Consider the following 16024-nt stretch of genomic DNA (forward strand, 5'->3'; position numbering starts at 1 on the left):
ATGTGAGTTCGCGCCGCCTTCTTCCCACACTGGAAGGCAGGTTATACCTCGTTTGCGTTGATTCTAATCTTGACCAGTCACTCAATAACCTCATCTTGCAAAACACAGTCAGCATAAGTGACCCATGTGGAGTAAACGTCTTAGATAATAATGCATACTTCAGGATATGTGACAAACGCATAGACTATTCAACTGATAAAGCACCAAAGAACACACCACATCTCCTTACTTTTACTGGTTGGAGAATATATCTGACATAAAACACATCTGGTAATTTTCTCATTCAAAATTTGATGACATTGGCCTTAAGAGCTTTATGAAAGCATTAAAATGTGCTTCACTTCCTGAACTTTTTTTTTTTTAATATAGTGGGCTATCCCCTTGACCAAAGTGAATGGGAGTCGTTAGATCCCCAAGGAGCGTGCCACGGGTTAGTCCACTCAAACATTCTATTACTCAGAAACTCTCCATTGTGCCTCCTTAGCTTTTGTCTGAACCTTCAGATTTAAAGCACTCTCATAAGAATAAAGAAGGGAATCATATTCATAATCATAATCTTCCCAATCACCATGGCGGAGCTCATTACCAGACCTTTCCGTGTTCCTCACCCTAGTGTCTCCCTCAGCCACTGTCTAAATGCTAATCTGCCTGACATTGTTTGCCGCCGTGTAATCTTTGTAATGGCTTTTTAATTTGCCGTGGAATAGCAGTCCTTTTAAAGACCAAAAAATTGCTTCTCCCCCCCCCTTTTCACCGGGTGCACCTCTTGCTTCTTCACCCCTCCATCCTCCTCCCACCCAGCTAACCTGTTTCCTCATGCATCTAACCTTGGTTTCCCCTCCTTCCTCCCATCTGAGGAGAGGCTTTTCCTTGGGCATGCTATCAGCTCCGATGCTTTGCAATGCGGGGCAAAAACGCCAAAACTCTCCCAAAACCTCTTTATTCCCAGCATGACAGCACTGGGTTAAAACTGCATTGGTGGGACGCCTCTGTAGCTTAATGGTTACAGTGCATAGTACATGGCCACACGGTCGCAACCGTCACTGGTTTGATTCCAGCCGGCGACCTTTGTTGCATATTACGATATGCAACAAAGGTCGCCTCTCCCTCTCTCCCATTTGCTTTCTGCCTCTTCACTGTCGCTGTCTAATAAAGGAAAAAAATAAATTAAAAAAACCTGCGTTGATGACTTGTTTTGGAAACTCGAACCTTTCTCTATCCCCGGGAACCAGCAAATTGACTCGACTTCATGGAGGTCCAGCAGTGAGCGTAGCAGTCAGGCTACAGTTGGGCCATCAGCAGTAAACCGATTTCCCAGCATTTAAGATTATCATGAGAAGTCCTGCATGCCTTTGAATCCCCGAGCCCGGCCTGGAACCCATTAGCAGCCTGCGAAATGGACCTACAAAAAAATAATGGGAGCCCGATTGATCCTGGTATCACCGCCATATTGACCTCAGGTGTAATGAGAAGAAAAGCTGGGCAGGCACAGGAAGGCTGTGTTTTGATTTGGCCATGAAAGTCATAACATTTATTGAAAATACAAATACAAAGAAAGTTGCAATGAAATGGGAATAATAAGGTCAGGGATGAGGCTAACACAACCTTGGTAAATTGAGAAGACAAAGATTATGCTGTCAGGATTATGCTATCTAACTACCTATCTACCTATCTATCTATCTATCTATCTATCTATCTATCTATCTATCTATCCATCATCACATTGTTAATATAATATTGGGTTTTGAAATTATTCTAATGCGAAAGCCCCCAGAGAAGTGAGGGTCAAAGTACAATTGTGCAAATCTGTTTGTCTGTCTATTCATCTGTATATTTAAATACACACACAAACAAACAAACAAACAAACAAATACACACACACACACAAACACTCACACACACACACACACACACACATACTGATGAGCCAAAACATTATGACCAACTGCCTAATATGCTGTTGGTCCTCCATGTGTTGCCAAAACAGCGCCGGCCCACAGAGGCATGGACTCTACAAGACCCTCGAAGGTGTGCTGTGGTATGTGGCACCAAAACATTAGCAGCAGATCCTTCAAGTCCTGTAACTTGTCAGTCTAGCGCATCCCACAGATGTTCAATTGGATTGAGACCTGGAGAATTTGGAGGCCAGGGCAACAGCTTGAACACGTCACCATGTTGCTCAAACCATTCTCAAACAATGTGTGCAGTGTGGCAGGGCACCTTATCCTGCTGCAAGAGGCCACTGCCATCAGGGAATACCATTGCCATGAAGGGGTGTACCTGGTCTGCAACCATGTTTAGGTCAGTGGTACGTGTCACACTGATGTCCACATGAATGGCCAGACCCAGGGTTCCCCAGCAGAACATTACCCAGATCATCACACTCCCTCCACCGGCTTGTCGTCTTCCCACAGTGCATCCTGGTACCATCCGCACTCTCAGATCCTCTTCTGCTCTCCAACTCACCACACAATCAGCCCGCTTGACTACCATGGGGTCTAGAGCCCTCAGTCATTCTGCCCCCCATCGATGGAGCTCTCTCCCACAAGACATTCGCCACATTGACTCTTTCAACCTTCAAATCCCATCTCAAAACACACCTTTTCAAACTGGCATATTCAGTCTGATCCACGCTTCATTGAGTTTTGTGCAGATGATGCTTTTATACTTATCTGTTGTGTTAACTTTTTATTGTCTACCCTTCTTTGTTTTGATTTTATGTTGTCTGATACAGTGCTGCTTGTTTTTTACTGTGTTCTGTAAGGTGTCCTTAAATGCTCTGAAAGGTGCCCACAAATAATGTATTATTATTATTATTATTATTGTCACTTCCTTAAGTAAACAGTGCACATATACACAGCTACCCAAGTGATCAAAAAGAAAACGGGACTCATCGGACCAAGCAACTTTATTCCACCGCTCTAAGGTCCAGTTCTGACGCTCGCTTGCCCATTGTAGGCACTTTCATCGGTGGACAGGGATAATCATGGACCCTCTGACTGGTCTACAGCTACACAACTCCATACACAGCAGGGTGTGATGCACTGTGTGTTGTGACATAATCCTCCCATAACCCATCATTAAAACTTTCATGCCACAATAAACCTTCTCTTGGTTTGGACCAGGCGGGATAGCCTTCGTTGCCCTCATCACCAGTTTGTCCCTCCTCGTACCACTGTCGGTAGGTACGCACCACTACTGACCGGGAGCAGCCCACAAGCCTTGCCATTTCAAAGATGCTCTGACCCAGTCATCCGGCCATAACAATTTGGCCCTTGTCAAAGTCACTCAGGTCTTTAGTCCTGCCCATTTCTCCTGCATCCAACACCATGAATACAAGAACTGATTGTTTGCTTTCCATCTAATCTACCCAGACCTTAACATGTTAGGAGATAATCAATGTTATTCAGTTCACATATGAGTGGTAATAAATTTTGGCTTATCAATGTAAAAAAGAAAAAAAAAGATTCAAGTAAATTCTTTATGAGACAGTGCAAGCCTGTTTCATGCCATAAGCAATCACCAGCTGTCAATCACCACTGATGGTTTCCAAAGGGAAAAAAAGCTATATATATCGATACAGATGCAGGAAAAATCACTTTTCATACATAGCAGTACAAGCTTGTTTTGTGCATCGTGCACTCATCAGCTGCTAATGTGATTCTAATGTTGAATCACATTAGCAGCTGATGAGTGTGCGACGCACGAAACAAGCTTGTACTGCTATGTATGAAAAGTTTTTCCTACACCTATACTGATATTCCGCTCCTCATTTGTTGAGCACTTTTATCAACAGCACTGAAGGTTTCTGAAAACCCCCCCCCCGCTATATATATATATATATATACATCTTGTTTTGTAGAAGCCTATCTTGTGTGTGCTCGTGCAAGTTTACATCGTGTTGATTTGAATAAAAAAGACAAAAAAACAAAAACAAAAAAAAAACAAATGATAGGGTGTCCGGGTGGCATGGTGGTCTACCAACACGGGGATCGCCAGTTCGAATCCCCGTGTTACCTCCGGCTTGGTCGGGCATCCCTGCAGACACAGTTGGCCATGTCTGCGGGTGGGAAGCCGGATGTGGGTATGTGACCTGGTCGTTGCACTAGCGCCTCCTCTGGTCAGTCGGGGCGCCTGTTCGGGAGGGAGAGGGAACTGGGGGGGAATAGCATGATTCTCTCACATGCTACGTCCCCCTGGTGAAACTCCTAACTGTCAGGTGAAAAGAAGCGGCTGGCGACCCCACATGTATCGGAGGAGGCATGTGGTAGTCTGCAGCCCTCCCCGGATCGGCAGAGGGGGTGGAGCAGTGACCGGGGTGGCTTGGAAGAGTGGGGTAATTGGCTGGATACAATTGGGGTGAAAAAAGGGGAAAATTCCTGAAAAAAAAGAAAAGAAAAAAATGAGAACTTGAAAGACAACAAATAAATGAATAAAGAAGTGCCTTTTCCTTGGACGACTATCTGGAAGACGCTTTGGTACATCAGTGTCCAGACATTCCTCAGCAGAATTTCAGCACAGATGAAGCAGAGACCCACCCACATGAAGTCAGCGCCTCCCCAAATACTGACGCCTCTGTCAATACCGTCCCTCCCGTAGACGCCACTGTAAGGGGTTTCCTCCCCGTGTGTGTGTGTGTGTGTGTGTGTGAGCAGCTGCTGTTCCCTCATACTCAACCAGGACAGTTGTGCTACATCATCATTTCAATGCCAAAACAAACATACCATGGGGGCTGGTGTGTGTGTGTGTATATATATATATATATATATATATAGAGCCATTGTCTTTATTACCCCCCCCCCTCCATTGGATGATGTACACGTGATGACCGTTATTGGATGTTGTATTTTTATGTTTTGCCGGTCTGCTCTTTCGGCTGTGCTCTGGACCCACTCCACCAGATGATGTACGTAAAGTACCCTAATGGATGTTATTTTATTTTGTTATATTTTAAAAGTATTCTATTCCAACAGTGCCCCGGCCCTTTAAGCCCTTACTTTTTCAAAACGAGCCCCAGTCACTCCCTCATTGGTTGTAATGTCCCTGATGTTACTTTTCAAATGTTTCCTGTCCTCCCATTGGTTGCTGTGTGCCGTAACTAGGGGCGTGGTGCGAGGCAACATAGCGTTTATTCACTCAGTTTTTTTTCTTTGTTGCTTAGCCAACTTGGCAGCTGATGAAACAGGCTTGTACTGCCATGTATTAAAGGTTTTTCCTACATCTATCCTAATATATATATGTGTGTGTGTGTGTGTGTGTGTGTGTGTGTGTGTGTGTGTGTGTGTGTGTGTGTGTGTGTGTGAATTTTTGTGTGTCTCTGAGCAACCTCTCAAAGTTGAATTGCTGGTAAGTGAAAACTTGGGGGAAAAAAACTGTCGCGCTAACTTGAACACAAAGAAAATAGAATATAATTAATTTTTTTTTTAAATGCAGCCTCTCAGGGGTGGCGCAACAGCACAGCATTATGCGTCATCCTCATTTAGCAGTGAATAGTGCAGGGTGAGGCTTCATTGTCTACTTCTGTATGCCAAGAGTGTTCGAGAGTTCAAGTGGTTCTTCACAGATACGGTTATAAGAAGCTGTGTTTAGTCCACAAAGAAATGCAGAAAAGGCAGTGAATGGCTTTTATTTACAGTCGCTACAGTACCACAGTGCACTGAATGCACAGAACAGACACACAACCTGTTGGATGAAGAAAATAATTAAAAAAAGGCTTACTGTGAGTGAAACGGGGTGGGTTATCATTGACATCGGTCAGTGTCACGGTGACGGAGGTGGTGCCAGACAGGCCCCCCATCTGACCAACCATGTCTTTGGCCTGGATAACCAGCACATACTGGTCCCTCGTCTCCCGATCCATGTTTGGCAGAGCTGTTCTGATAATGCCTGCAGAGATGAGAGAAAGAGAGAGAGAGACAGAGAGAGAGAGAGAGAGAGAGAGAGAGAGAGAGAGAGAGAGAGAGAGAGAGAGAGAGAGAGAGAGAGAGAGAGAGAGAGAGAGAGAGGAAAAGTAAAGAGATGGAGAAAGAGGGAGAGAATTATTCTGGATGACAAGGTACTACTACTACTACTACTACTACTACTACTACTACTTTCGGCTGCCCCCGTTAGAGTTCGCCACAGCGGATCATCCACTTCCATCTCTTCCTGTCCTCTGTATCTTCCTCTGTCACACCAGCCACCTGCAGGTCCTCCCTCACCACAACCATAAACCTCCTCTTTGGCCTTCCTCTTCTCCTCTTCCCTGGCAGCTCCATATTCAGCATCCTTCTCCCAATATACCCAGCATCTCTCCTCAACACATGTCTAAGCCTGAGCGGTCCCTCTAATATACTCGTTCCTAATCCTGTCCTTCTTCGTCACTCCCAATGAAAATCTTAGCATCTTCAACTCTGCCACCTCCAGCTCCGCCTCCTGTCTTCTTGTCAGTGGTACTGTCTCCAAACCATCTAACATAGCTGGTCTCACAACCATCTTGTAAACATTCCCTTTAACTCTTGCTGGTACCCGGTCGCTGCTCCACCCCCTCTGCTGATGCTGCAGACTACCACATGCCTCCTCCGATACATGTGAAGTTGCCAGCCACTTCTTTTCAACTGACAGTGAGGAGTTTCGCCAGGGGGACGTAGCGCGTGGGAGGATCACGCTATTCCCCCCAGTTCCCCTCCCCCCTGAACAGGCGCCCCGACCGACCAGAGGAGGTGCTAGTGCAGCGACCAGGACACATACCCACATCCGGCTTCCCACCCACGGACACGGCCAAGTGTGTCTGTAGGGGACGCCCGGCCAAGCTGGAGGTAACACGGGGATTCGGACTGGCGATCCCCATGTTGGTAAGCAACAGAATAGACCGCTACGCTACCTGGACACCCCTGCTGGTACCCTTCTGTCGCAAATCACTCCCGACACTCTTCTCCACCTACTCCACCCTGCCTGCACTCTCCACTTCACCTCTCTTCTGCACTCCCTGCTTCTTTGGGCAGTTGACCCCAAGTATCTGACCTCGTACTTCTTCGTCACCTGGGATTCTGGATGACGAGGTAAAAACTTTATTTCAAATACATGCCCTTTTATTGTCTGCTTCTCAACAGAAATTGGAGGTGCGTTATCAAATCTTAATCACACCAACAACGACAAGTTTAGCATTTGTCCGAAAGCAGGGGGCCACCTCTGTGCCCGTGCAGCAGACGTGGCGTCAGAGAGGATCCTGCCTGGTCTGAAACACCGCGCTGCCACTAAAAATAGTTCTGATAGTTTGACATATGTTCCAGGTTGAGGTTTAAGCTAAGACACTGTCAGTCAAGAAAAGCTGAGTGCATATAAAGCAACATGTTAGCTGTCAAGGGAAGTATTGCCTGTCTGTCCCGCTGTCATAATTGATCTGCCTCACAGGAGGATAAGAAATGTGACGCTGCCGACATACCAGGGAGCCATACATCTCCCCCAGTCACTTCACAGCAGGCCCACGCACTGGCCACGCTTCTGCACGCGGTCACCAAACAGCCCCGAGAATCTCCCCATTAATGGCGTTTCCACAGTCACAACTTTATCTCTTAACTACAACAGATGATAATCTGAATAATCCCCCAAAAATTAATGCCACACATTTAAATGCAAAGAAAAGGGTCCTAATCCTTCCAAAGCAATCACCACTGCTTTTAAAGTTAATGACTTACCACACAATGTTGCCCGTTTATTAAAAAGCACTTATTATGGATTCCTACAGAACATGGAACGTTCCTCATTAAGCACCTTACAAAACCCCGGCACACACTTACTGAATAAACGGATGACTCTTAGTTGCTTTATCGCATGTACGGCCTGATGCAGCAGATACTCAGCACCTGAAGGAAGGTCTGGTAATCCTTGATGCTTTGTTTTGTTTTCATGGAATTAAGTTACGGCGTTAGGGGGACAAAATAAAACATCACTACACTTATTTGCCCCTTTTATGTACCGCAGAGCTCTAATGCAGCTTTACTCTGATGGGAAATGTGTCATTTTAGACAAATATTGATTACCAGGCGTTTACACTTTCCAGTTTCGTTTGAAAAAGCTGGTTCTTGTGCAACCATCAAAGTCGCATAAAGAAGGGGAGTGAGATGCACTGTACACAGACCACTTCAGATCCTTCATGACTACACTTTCTGGTTTTGCAGCTTGACAATTAAAACATGACTTCCTGCACATCACACGTAATGCTGCTGTGCTGTGGTGCAAAGTACTACTTACCTGCACCACACTTTTATTCACAACCTGCACCACACTTTTATACACAACCTGCACCACACTCTTTTATATAGAACCTGCAAAACGAAGCCCACCAAAGTTCTATGGTTCTGATGCTACACACACACACACACACACACACACACACACACACACACACACACACACACACACACACACACACACACCCACACACACAAAACACACACACACACACATGCCTGCACACCAGTGTTGTAGTACTCGAGTCCAGGACTCGGACTCGAGTACGACTTGAGTCCTGATTTTCAGGACTCGTGACTTGACTTGGACTTGAGCACTGATGACTCGGACTGGGACTTGAACACTGGGGACTCGAGACTCGACCTCGAGGTTTAGTGACTCGACTACAACACTGCTGCACACACACACATCCACACATATGCACACACACACACACACACACACACACATAGTGCTGCAGTTAAACCTGGTGCAGGGCCATGCAGGCAGAGCAGGATAACTGTGCCGAGACTAAAAGGCTTCAATAGAGAAAGAAAGCAGCACGCCAAGACGTCTGCTGACCATCTGCCTTTGCAGTGACTGAAAATGAGCAGTTCCTCTATGTGTTTAATTCTCCCTCCACGTCTTTCTTTATCAATGCCATTCGAGTTCCTCTGGCTGAAAACTGAAGGGGAAAACTGGCGAGTCCTACTAAACAGCTCAGCGAGCGAAATTACCCTGCGCTCCCCATTCCTTTACCCAGTGTCTCGGTAGATGGCTTTATAATTGGATAAGGGTGGTCAATAAGGCAATAATCATTTGTTGTTACTCCACAGAACTCATAATTTTCATCCTCCACCAAATAATGAAGAGCAGGAAGTCGCCGCGTGTCGCTGGGGGAAGGCACACCAGCTCTCTCTCTCTCTCTCTCTCTCTCTCTCTCTCTCTCTCTCTCTCTCTCTCTCTCTCTCTCTCTCTCTCTCTCTCTCTCTCGTGGTTAAGGCTGAACAATAAAAGCCAAACACGTCTTCTTGATTCTGTTTTTTTTTTATTTCTTTTTTTCCAAGTCTGACTCCTTCATGTGGGGAATCTAATAATCTGTCTGTGTACAGTGTACTACTGTACATGTGGCTTCATCCATCTGCACCTCGTGCGTGCCCTCCGTCGTTTCTCCATCCACCCATTCGCCAGCGTTCTGCCGCTTCTCCCGCCGTGTGACCTCGTGGCCAATTAAAGAGCACCGGCGCTGCGCTTGTGTGGGCTGCTGTGACATCTGTGAACCCTGTTTACTGACATGCATCAGAAAGCTCACACCAAGCCACCGGTCCAACAGGGGCCTTTCTCTTAATACCAGCCTGGCACAAGCAGAGTAAAACTCTCCTGCCCCCGTCTCCATCCAGCACCTCCACGGGGAAAGAGCAGGTAAAAGAGCCGTCTTTAAACACTCGGGGTGGACGAAGGCTGTGAATGAAGCAATGGCTAATGGTTGCATTATAATAACAGCACTGACTGAGGGCTCTTAAAAAGCTGAAATAGGGAGTCTGGATGGCGTGGTGGTCTATTCCATTGCCTACCAACACGGAAATTGGCGGTTCGAATCCTCGTGTTACCTCCGGCTTGGTTGGGCGTCTCTACAGACAAAATTGGCAGTGTATCTGCAGGTGGGAAGCCGGATGTGGGTGTGTGTCCTGGTCGCTGCACTAGCGCCTCCTCTGGTCGGTCGGGGTGCCTGTTTGGGGAGGGGGGGACTGGGGGTGAATAGCATGATCCTCCCACATGCTACATACCCCCGGTGAAACTCCTCACTGTCAGGCGAAAAGAAGCGGCTGGCGACTCCACATGTATCGGAGGAGGCATGTGGTAGTCTGCAGCCCTCCCTGGATCGGCAGAGGGGGTGGAGCAGCGACCGGGACCACTCAGAGGAGTGGGGTAATTGGCCGGATATAACTGGGGAGTAAAAAAAAAAAAAAAAAGGGGGGGGGGGATAAAAAAAAAAAGTTGAAATAAGCCCTCTGAAAAAGATGTAAAGTTTGTGCAGCCAGCATTAAGAAAAATGAATACTCTGAGTAAACCACAGATAGGCGTCGCACACAGTTGATATACTTATTTAATATCAGCTCGGTATGTTGGGGCCTGACAGATACTGGGTGCGGTTAATGATGCCATGAATCCTGATTCCGACACACTAAAAAACAGCAGTGCGTTGCTCCTCATGCCCGGCCAGAAGTACACATATTTCTCACTGAGCGACACCGCTAATCCGCGCAGCTATGTTGCAAGGCTGTTGTTTGTCTGCTGGGTGCCAACACCCGCACTCTCTATCTCTGTTACCCCGCGCAGCGCTGGTGTCATTCCTGGGGAGAGGCAATGATTAAAATCCTTCTGTCGCTATCACAGCACGGCCCTGCATCGCGCCGTGACTGCTTGCCTCGGGTGCAAGCCAGACGCATTGTAGCCATGCATTTATCTAGCTGTCTCCTCGCCACCGGCGGCAGACGGGTGGGCCACGCTCCCCGCTAAAGCCCAGATCCTTGACATTTGTCTTGGGAAGAAGAAATAAAAGTGTGGACTTTGAAAGAACCCCTCCGGACCTACACGCAGCTTCGAGAGGTAATGACGAAGGTGAGGAATGCTGAACACGAGTGGTCCGACGTGTGATTCCCTAATCCCCCGGGCTGTTTCCTGTTACAAGGAAAGGATCTGGTGGGATGAAAACAGGCCATAGAAACAAGGAGGACAATGTTTAACATGTGTCATTTAGACTGAGTCAAATTCATCAACCAGGTAAATTCAACTACTGGCTGGACGTGGCAGACACTCCAGCTTCCAACACACAGCAGAGGAATTCAGCTGAATGAATGAATGAGCCGCCTCTTGTCAGTGTGTGCTGCAGGAATAAACCATACACAAATTAAATCATTAAAAAAAAGGAAGTATAGGACATCGGTACACAAAAATTCATGTGTGGTGTTAAGCACAAGGATGTGTGTGTGTGCGCGAGTGACACAGTGGTGCCTCTTATTATAATATCACAGATAAGATAGTCTAGTCACTATTGGCTGTCTGAACCGTACGGAGGCAGACAGATTTATATCCGGCCCTCGGCTGCAACCTTCTCCACTTTGTGGACTCAACACAACAAAAGTCTTGCACAAAGCCACTGTGCACAATCGAGATCGGAGGTAGTTAGAAGGGGGGCAGAAGTCTCTCAAAAAGGCCGTGCCGATTACCTCAAATCAGGAAATTCATCGCGGCAAATCCATCTTTCCCCCGACCTTAGTACCCCCAATCTGCTAAACGCCGCGCATAAAGAGCACCTTAACATTTACACATATGTTGGACTCGGCCTTCTCCTTTGTTTGAACATTTTACCTCTAATTAGATTCCCACTCCTTTTGACCGGCAGAGCAAGACGAGACAAGGTGCAGCCTCTCCGGACTTCTACGCCATAAGCGCCTGTCATGCTCATACTAAGACGTCATACTGAGAAGCATGTGCAACGCCATCCCCCCTCCCCGCATTTAATTAATCTTCATACAGACACCTGGTATTTTTCACTTACTCTTGTCATTCCGACGTTTCGGGGGTTTGTGAGTACGCAGGCATTGTTCGCGCTACTAATGTATGCAAGCAATTGTCTCCGCGAGAACTGCCAAATTCCTCTAAGGTGTATGGCGCTCGGGGCAGCTGTTCATACCTCATTGAGCCTGCCATCAATTAGAGCACCGCCCTTACTGCATTAACATATCAGTTTCACCTTCAAACTAAACTATGAGCTATCAATCAAGATATATTACAGAATGCCGCCCTAACTCAACACCCTTAAGCACAGCAACTTATGTGTTTTGCCGACAGCATGCGTCGCATTTACAGCTCGCAAGTTAGTGGAGCTAGTCAGGATTAGCCACTTCTCCCAAGGGCACCTTGTAGATTCAATTTGGGATTAAGAACTACACTGTAGAGATTTGCCACACCAAAATAAGCCTGGATGCAACATACATATATCCCCCCACCAACACCAGGTCACACACACACACATCCTCCTCCTCCCCCCCCTGACCATTAGACCACCGCCACATAATCGCAAGAGCAGTATTGCAGTGTAGAGCTTAAAGAGTATATTTCCGACCAGGCAATTTGTCAAAGTCATCCTCTGCTACGGCCCAGTTCTTTGCAGCAAATGGTACTAATTAGTAACTTGCAAAGACAGGAATACAACACAAATCTCTGGTTTGTTGTTTAGAGGGAGTGCCTTGCACCCTTGTTGTATTCTTCAAGATGCATGATGTTATTCACAATCAGTGTGGAAAATTGAGCACTTTAAGTGTATCCCAATTATAGCTGTTACATGCCCCTCAAATGGCTCACATGTAGCGCACTGATTGCCCATTGTGCAAATATTGACACACACATTCCTCTCCCACATGATGGAAAAACAGCGCAAGTAAAAAGTGGCGTCAATATGTAAACACATTTCTACATGTGAAAGATTGTCACCTGACAATATTACAGACCTGCATCAAACTTGACTGTTTGATTTTATTCCCTGTGGAACACCATGACATTTCCAGAACCATGCACTATCATATGAGGATACCACAAAAACCATTTTAGCGGGTGTCTGGATGGCATGGTGGTCTATTCCGTTGCCTACCAACATGGGGATCGGCGGTTTGAATCCCCGTGTTACCTCTGCCTTGGTCGAGCGTCCCTACGGACACAATTGGCCGTGTCTGCGGGTTGGAACTTGGATGTGGGTATGTGTCCTGGTTGCTGCACTAGCACCTCCTCTGGTCAGTCGGGGCGCCTGTTCGAGGGGAGGGAGGGGGGGCCTGGGGGGGAATAGTGTGATCCTCCCATGCGCTACGTCCCCCTGGTGAAACTCCTCACTGTCAGGTGAAAAGAAGCGGCTGGCGACTCCACATGTATCGGAGGAGACATGTGGTAGTCTGCGGCCCTCCCCGGATCGGCAGAGGGGTTGGAGCAGCGACCGGGACGGCTCGAAAGAGTGGGGCAATTTGCTGGATACAACTGCAGAGAAAAAGGGGGGACCCCCCCCCCAAAAAAATGAGCATAAGGAAAAAAAAAGGACACAGACAGACTGGTGTTTTTGTAATCGTGAAACTCTGGCGATCACTGTGCTGATAAAGAGCATTTTTCTTAGTGTGTGTGTATATATATATATATATACTCCATATGCAATATAATCAGCATTTAAGAGCACATTGCACTGTGCACTGTATGCCTACACAAGCAAGTTCCAACTTCAGCGATCATAACCCATTAAAGCTTTTGATCAACCTTGGGATTTCAAGAGTCCACTTAGCTAATGAAACATAAGTCATGATTTGATGCTGTGGAAGTATGAGCTCTATTCATTGGGCTGAAGAGTCAAAAAAAAAAAAGCTGTGCTGCGAGAGTAATGGGGCTTTATGGGGAAGACATGCTGGTTAAACATCACTTAAACAAATGTCTCTTCTCGCTCTGACTGGTACTGGTGTCCAGGAGTCTCACATGCGGCATGTTGATGGGCCTTAAAGATAAGGTCAAGCAAAGCATGCAGTTTCTCATTAAGCTGTTTTTTTGCTGATCGTTTGGTGTAAACACCCCTCAGGAAAAAAAAAACATGAGATGACTACTAGAAACTGATGTTCCTACGCTGAGAAAACCTTAATTTGGCGTCTGGGTAGCGTAGCGGTCTATCCCGTTGCCTAACAACACGGGGATCGCCAGTTCGAATCCCCGTGTTCCCTCTGGCTTGGTCGGGCGCCCCTACAGACATAATTGGCCGTGTCTGTGGGTGGGAAGCTGGATGTGGGTATGTATCGCCGCACTAGCGCCTCCTCTGGTCGGTCGGGGCACCTGTTCAGGGGGGAGGGGGAACTGGGGGGAATAGCATGATCCTCCCACGCGCTACGTCCCCCTGGTGAAACTCCTCACTGTCAGGTGAAAAGAAGTAGCTGGCGACCTCACACGTGTCGGAGGAGGCATGTGGTAGTCTGCAGCCCTCCCCGGATCGGCAGAGGGGGTGGAGCAGCGACCGGGACGGCTTGGAAGAGTGAGGTAATTGGCTGGATACAATTGGGGAGAAAAGGGGGGGAAAATGCCCCCAAGAAAAGAAAATTCTATTTTTATATTCCTCTAACTTGACGCGTCTCCTACATTCGACATCCCAGCTGCACTGCTGATGTTTCCAACCAGCAAGCTACTCACTGGTGTCACACGGTCCAACGTGAAAAATGTAAAACTGATTAATCCCCCTGGTCAGACTGCGAGTTTAAATGACACTATTTCCAGGTTTTACAAATGGTGAAGCGGTTTGGATAATGGGCGGATGGCTGGAGGTTACGTCGTCTGTCCCCCGACAACAAGCCGACCGTGTCTGTTGGAAAAAAGACGAGCTGATCTCAATGGTCTCATGGGGGGGAAAAAATGTAGCTTCATTAGTGACGATTTATTTATTTTTTTGCCTTGAGAAATCAAATAAGAAGAGACATAGGTCAGCACGTCTCGCAAGCGAGCTTGATGTCCATTAACACCACCAGCCATTTTTCACCAAACTGTTGATCTTGATGAAAGGTATCTTAGACTTGCACATCACCTTCACTGAATCCCCAACAGCACTAACACACACACACACACACACACACACACACACACGCACACACACACGAAATAGCTATATATTCTGTTAATCACAGTGTAGGATGTAGTCATTACATGCTGTTTTTTTTTAACCTGTAAAATAGTGAAACTGAATTATAACACAAGCATATCAGAAAGTGCAGCAGTCCTTGGCACTAAGAATATCGCCTGTATGCAAAATGCAAGCGGACTGCTATGTCTGGTAATAGAGACAGGGCACAGCTAATATATGTGCTAGTTTTATAATTGTATTTGTACAAATTAATAGCTTAAGTCAAAGGTGATGTGAAGAATATTTTCTCACAGTTTATTAATTCACAAAGGCATTTTCAATGCAGTTGTGCTTATTTCTAGTCGAGGCAATTCTGTCTGCTGTCTTGGCCATATTGGCCCAAGTTGATTGACATATAGGGCATGCCCATTAACTTCGGGCACGGGCCACATCCACCACAGTCCTCTTTGGGGAATGCCATCCTCCAATAACTCCATGTTACTGCAGTTATTCTATTTTCAGAAGGCTCAAAGTTTTGTGGATAATAAATGTAGTGTTCAAGAGTGATCCAAAGTGTCGGCCATGCCTTTAAAGCCTCACTCACTGCTTAAAATCATTGTAAATACACATTCAAGTAATCAAATTTTCATCAGTCCTTTCTTTAACTGATAATTTCAATCAATAATGTTCTCAGCAGTGCACACTTGTTGCCATTGTTCTTTTTAATGTTCTTGCTGCTATTATTGTATTTTCTTAATAATAATAATAATTTTATTCACGTATATAGCACTTTTTAAAACACAGTACAAAGTGTTTCACAAATAGGATAAAACACATACATACAAATACAAGTACACCTACATACATGTACAGACATGAAAGCCACTTTACTTTGTCATTGTATTCTTACAACAAATGGTATTCTTACAATGAAATTTGTTCTCTGCATTTAACCCATCCTGTTGTATAGGAGCAGTGCTTGGGGACCAACTCCAGTTCTTCTTTCCATTGCCTTGCTCAGGGGCACAGACAGGGGTATTAACCCTAACATGCATGTCTTTTCGATACCTACCTACCTACATACATACATACACATATGCATGATACATAAACAAAAAAGAAAGCACATGACCAAATTAAACAAGACTAAAGGCCAACAGAGTATTTATAAAAAGC

General features: G+C 46.2%; 1 protein-coding gene across 1 annotated transcript in view; it reads right to left on the bottom strand.

Moving 5' to 3' along the window:
* The window catches only part of cdh7a (cadherin 7a), a 103344-nt gene that overhangs the window by 41410 nt on the left and 45910 nt on the right, over nucleotides 1–16024 (bottom strand). Inside the window, exon 4 of the mRNA XM_056299051.1 lies at nucleotides 5719–5886. Coding sequence (XP_056155026.1) covers nucleotides 5719–5886 — 168 coding nt within the window. The remainder of the gene's footprint in view (nucleotides 1–5718; nucleotides 5887–16024) is intronic.

The sequence above is a fragment of the Lampris incognitus genome, chromosome 19 (assembly GCF_029633865.1).
Source record: "Lampris incognitus isolate fLamInc1 chromosome 19, fLamInc1.hap2, whole genome shotgun sequence".
In the NCBI taxonomy this organism is placed as follows: Eukaryota; Metazoa; Chordata; class Actinopteri; order Lampriformes; family Lampridae; genus Lampris; species Lampris incognitus.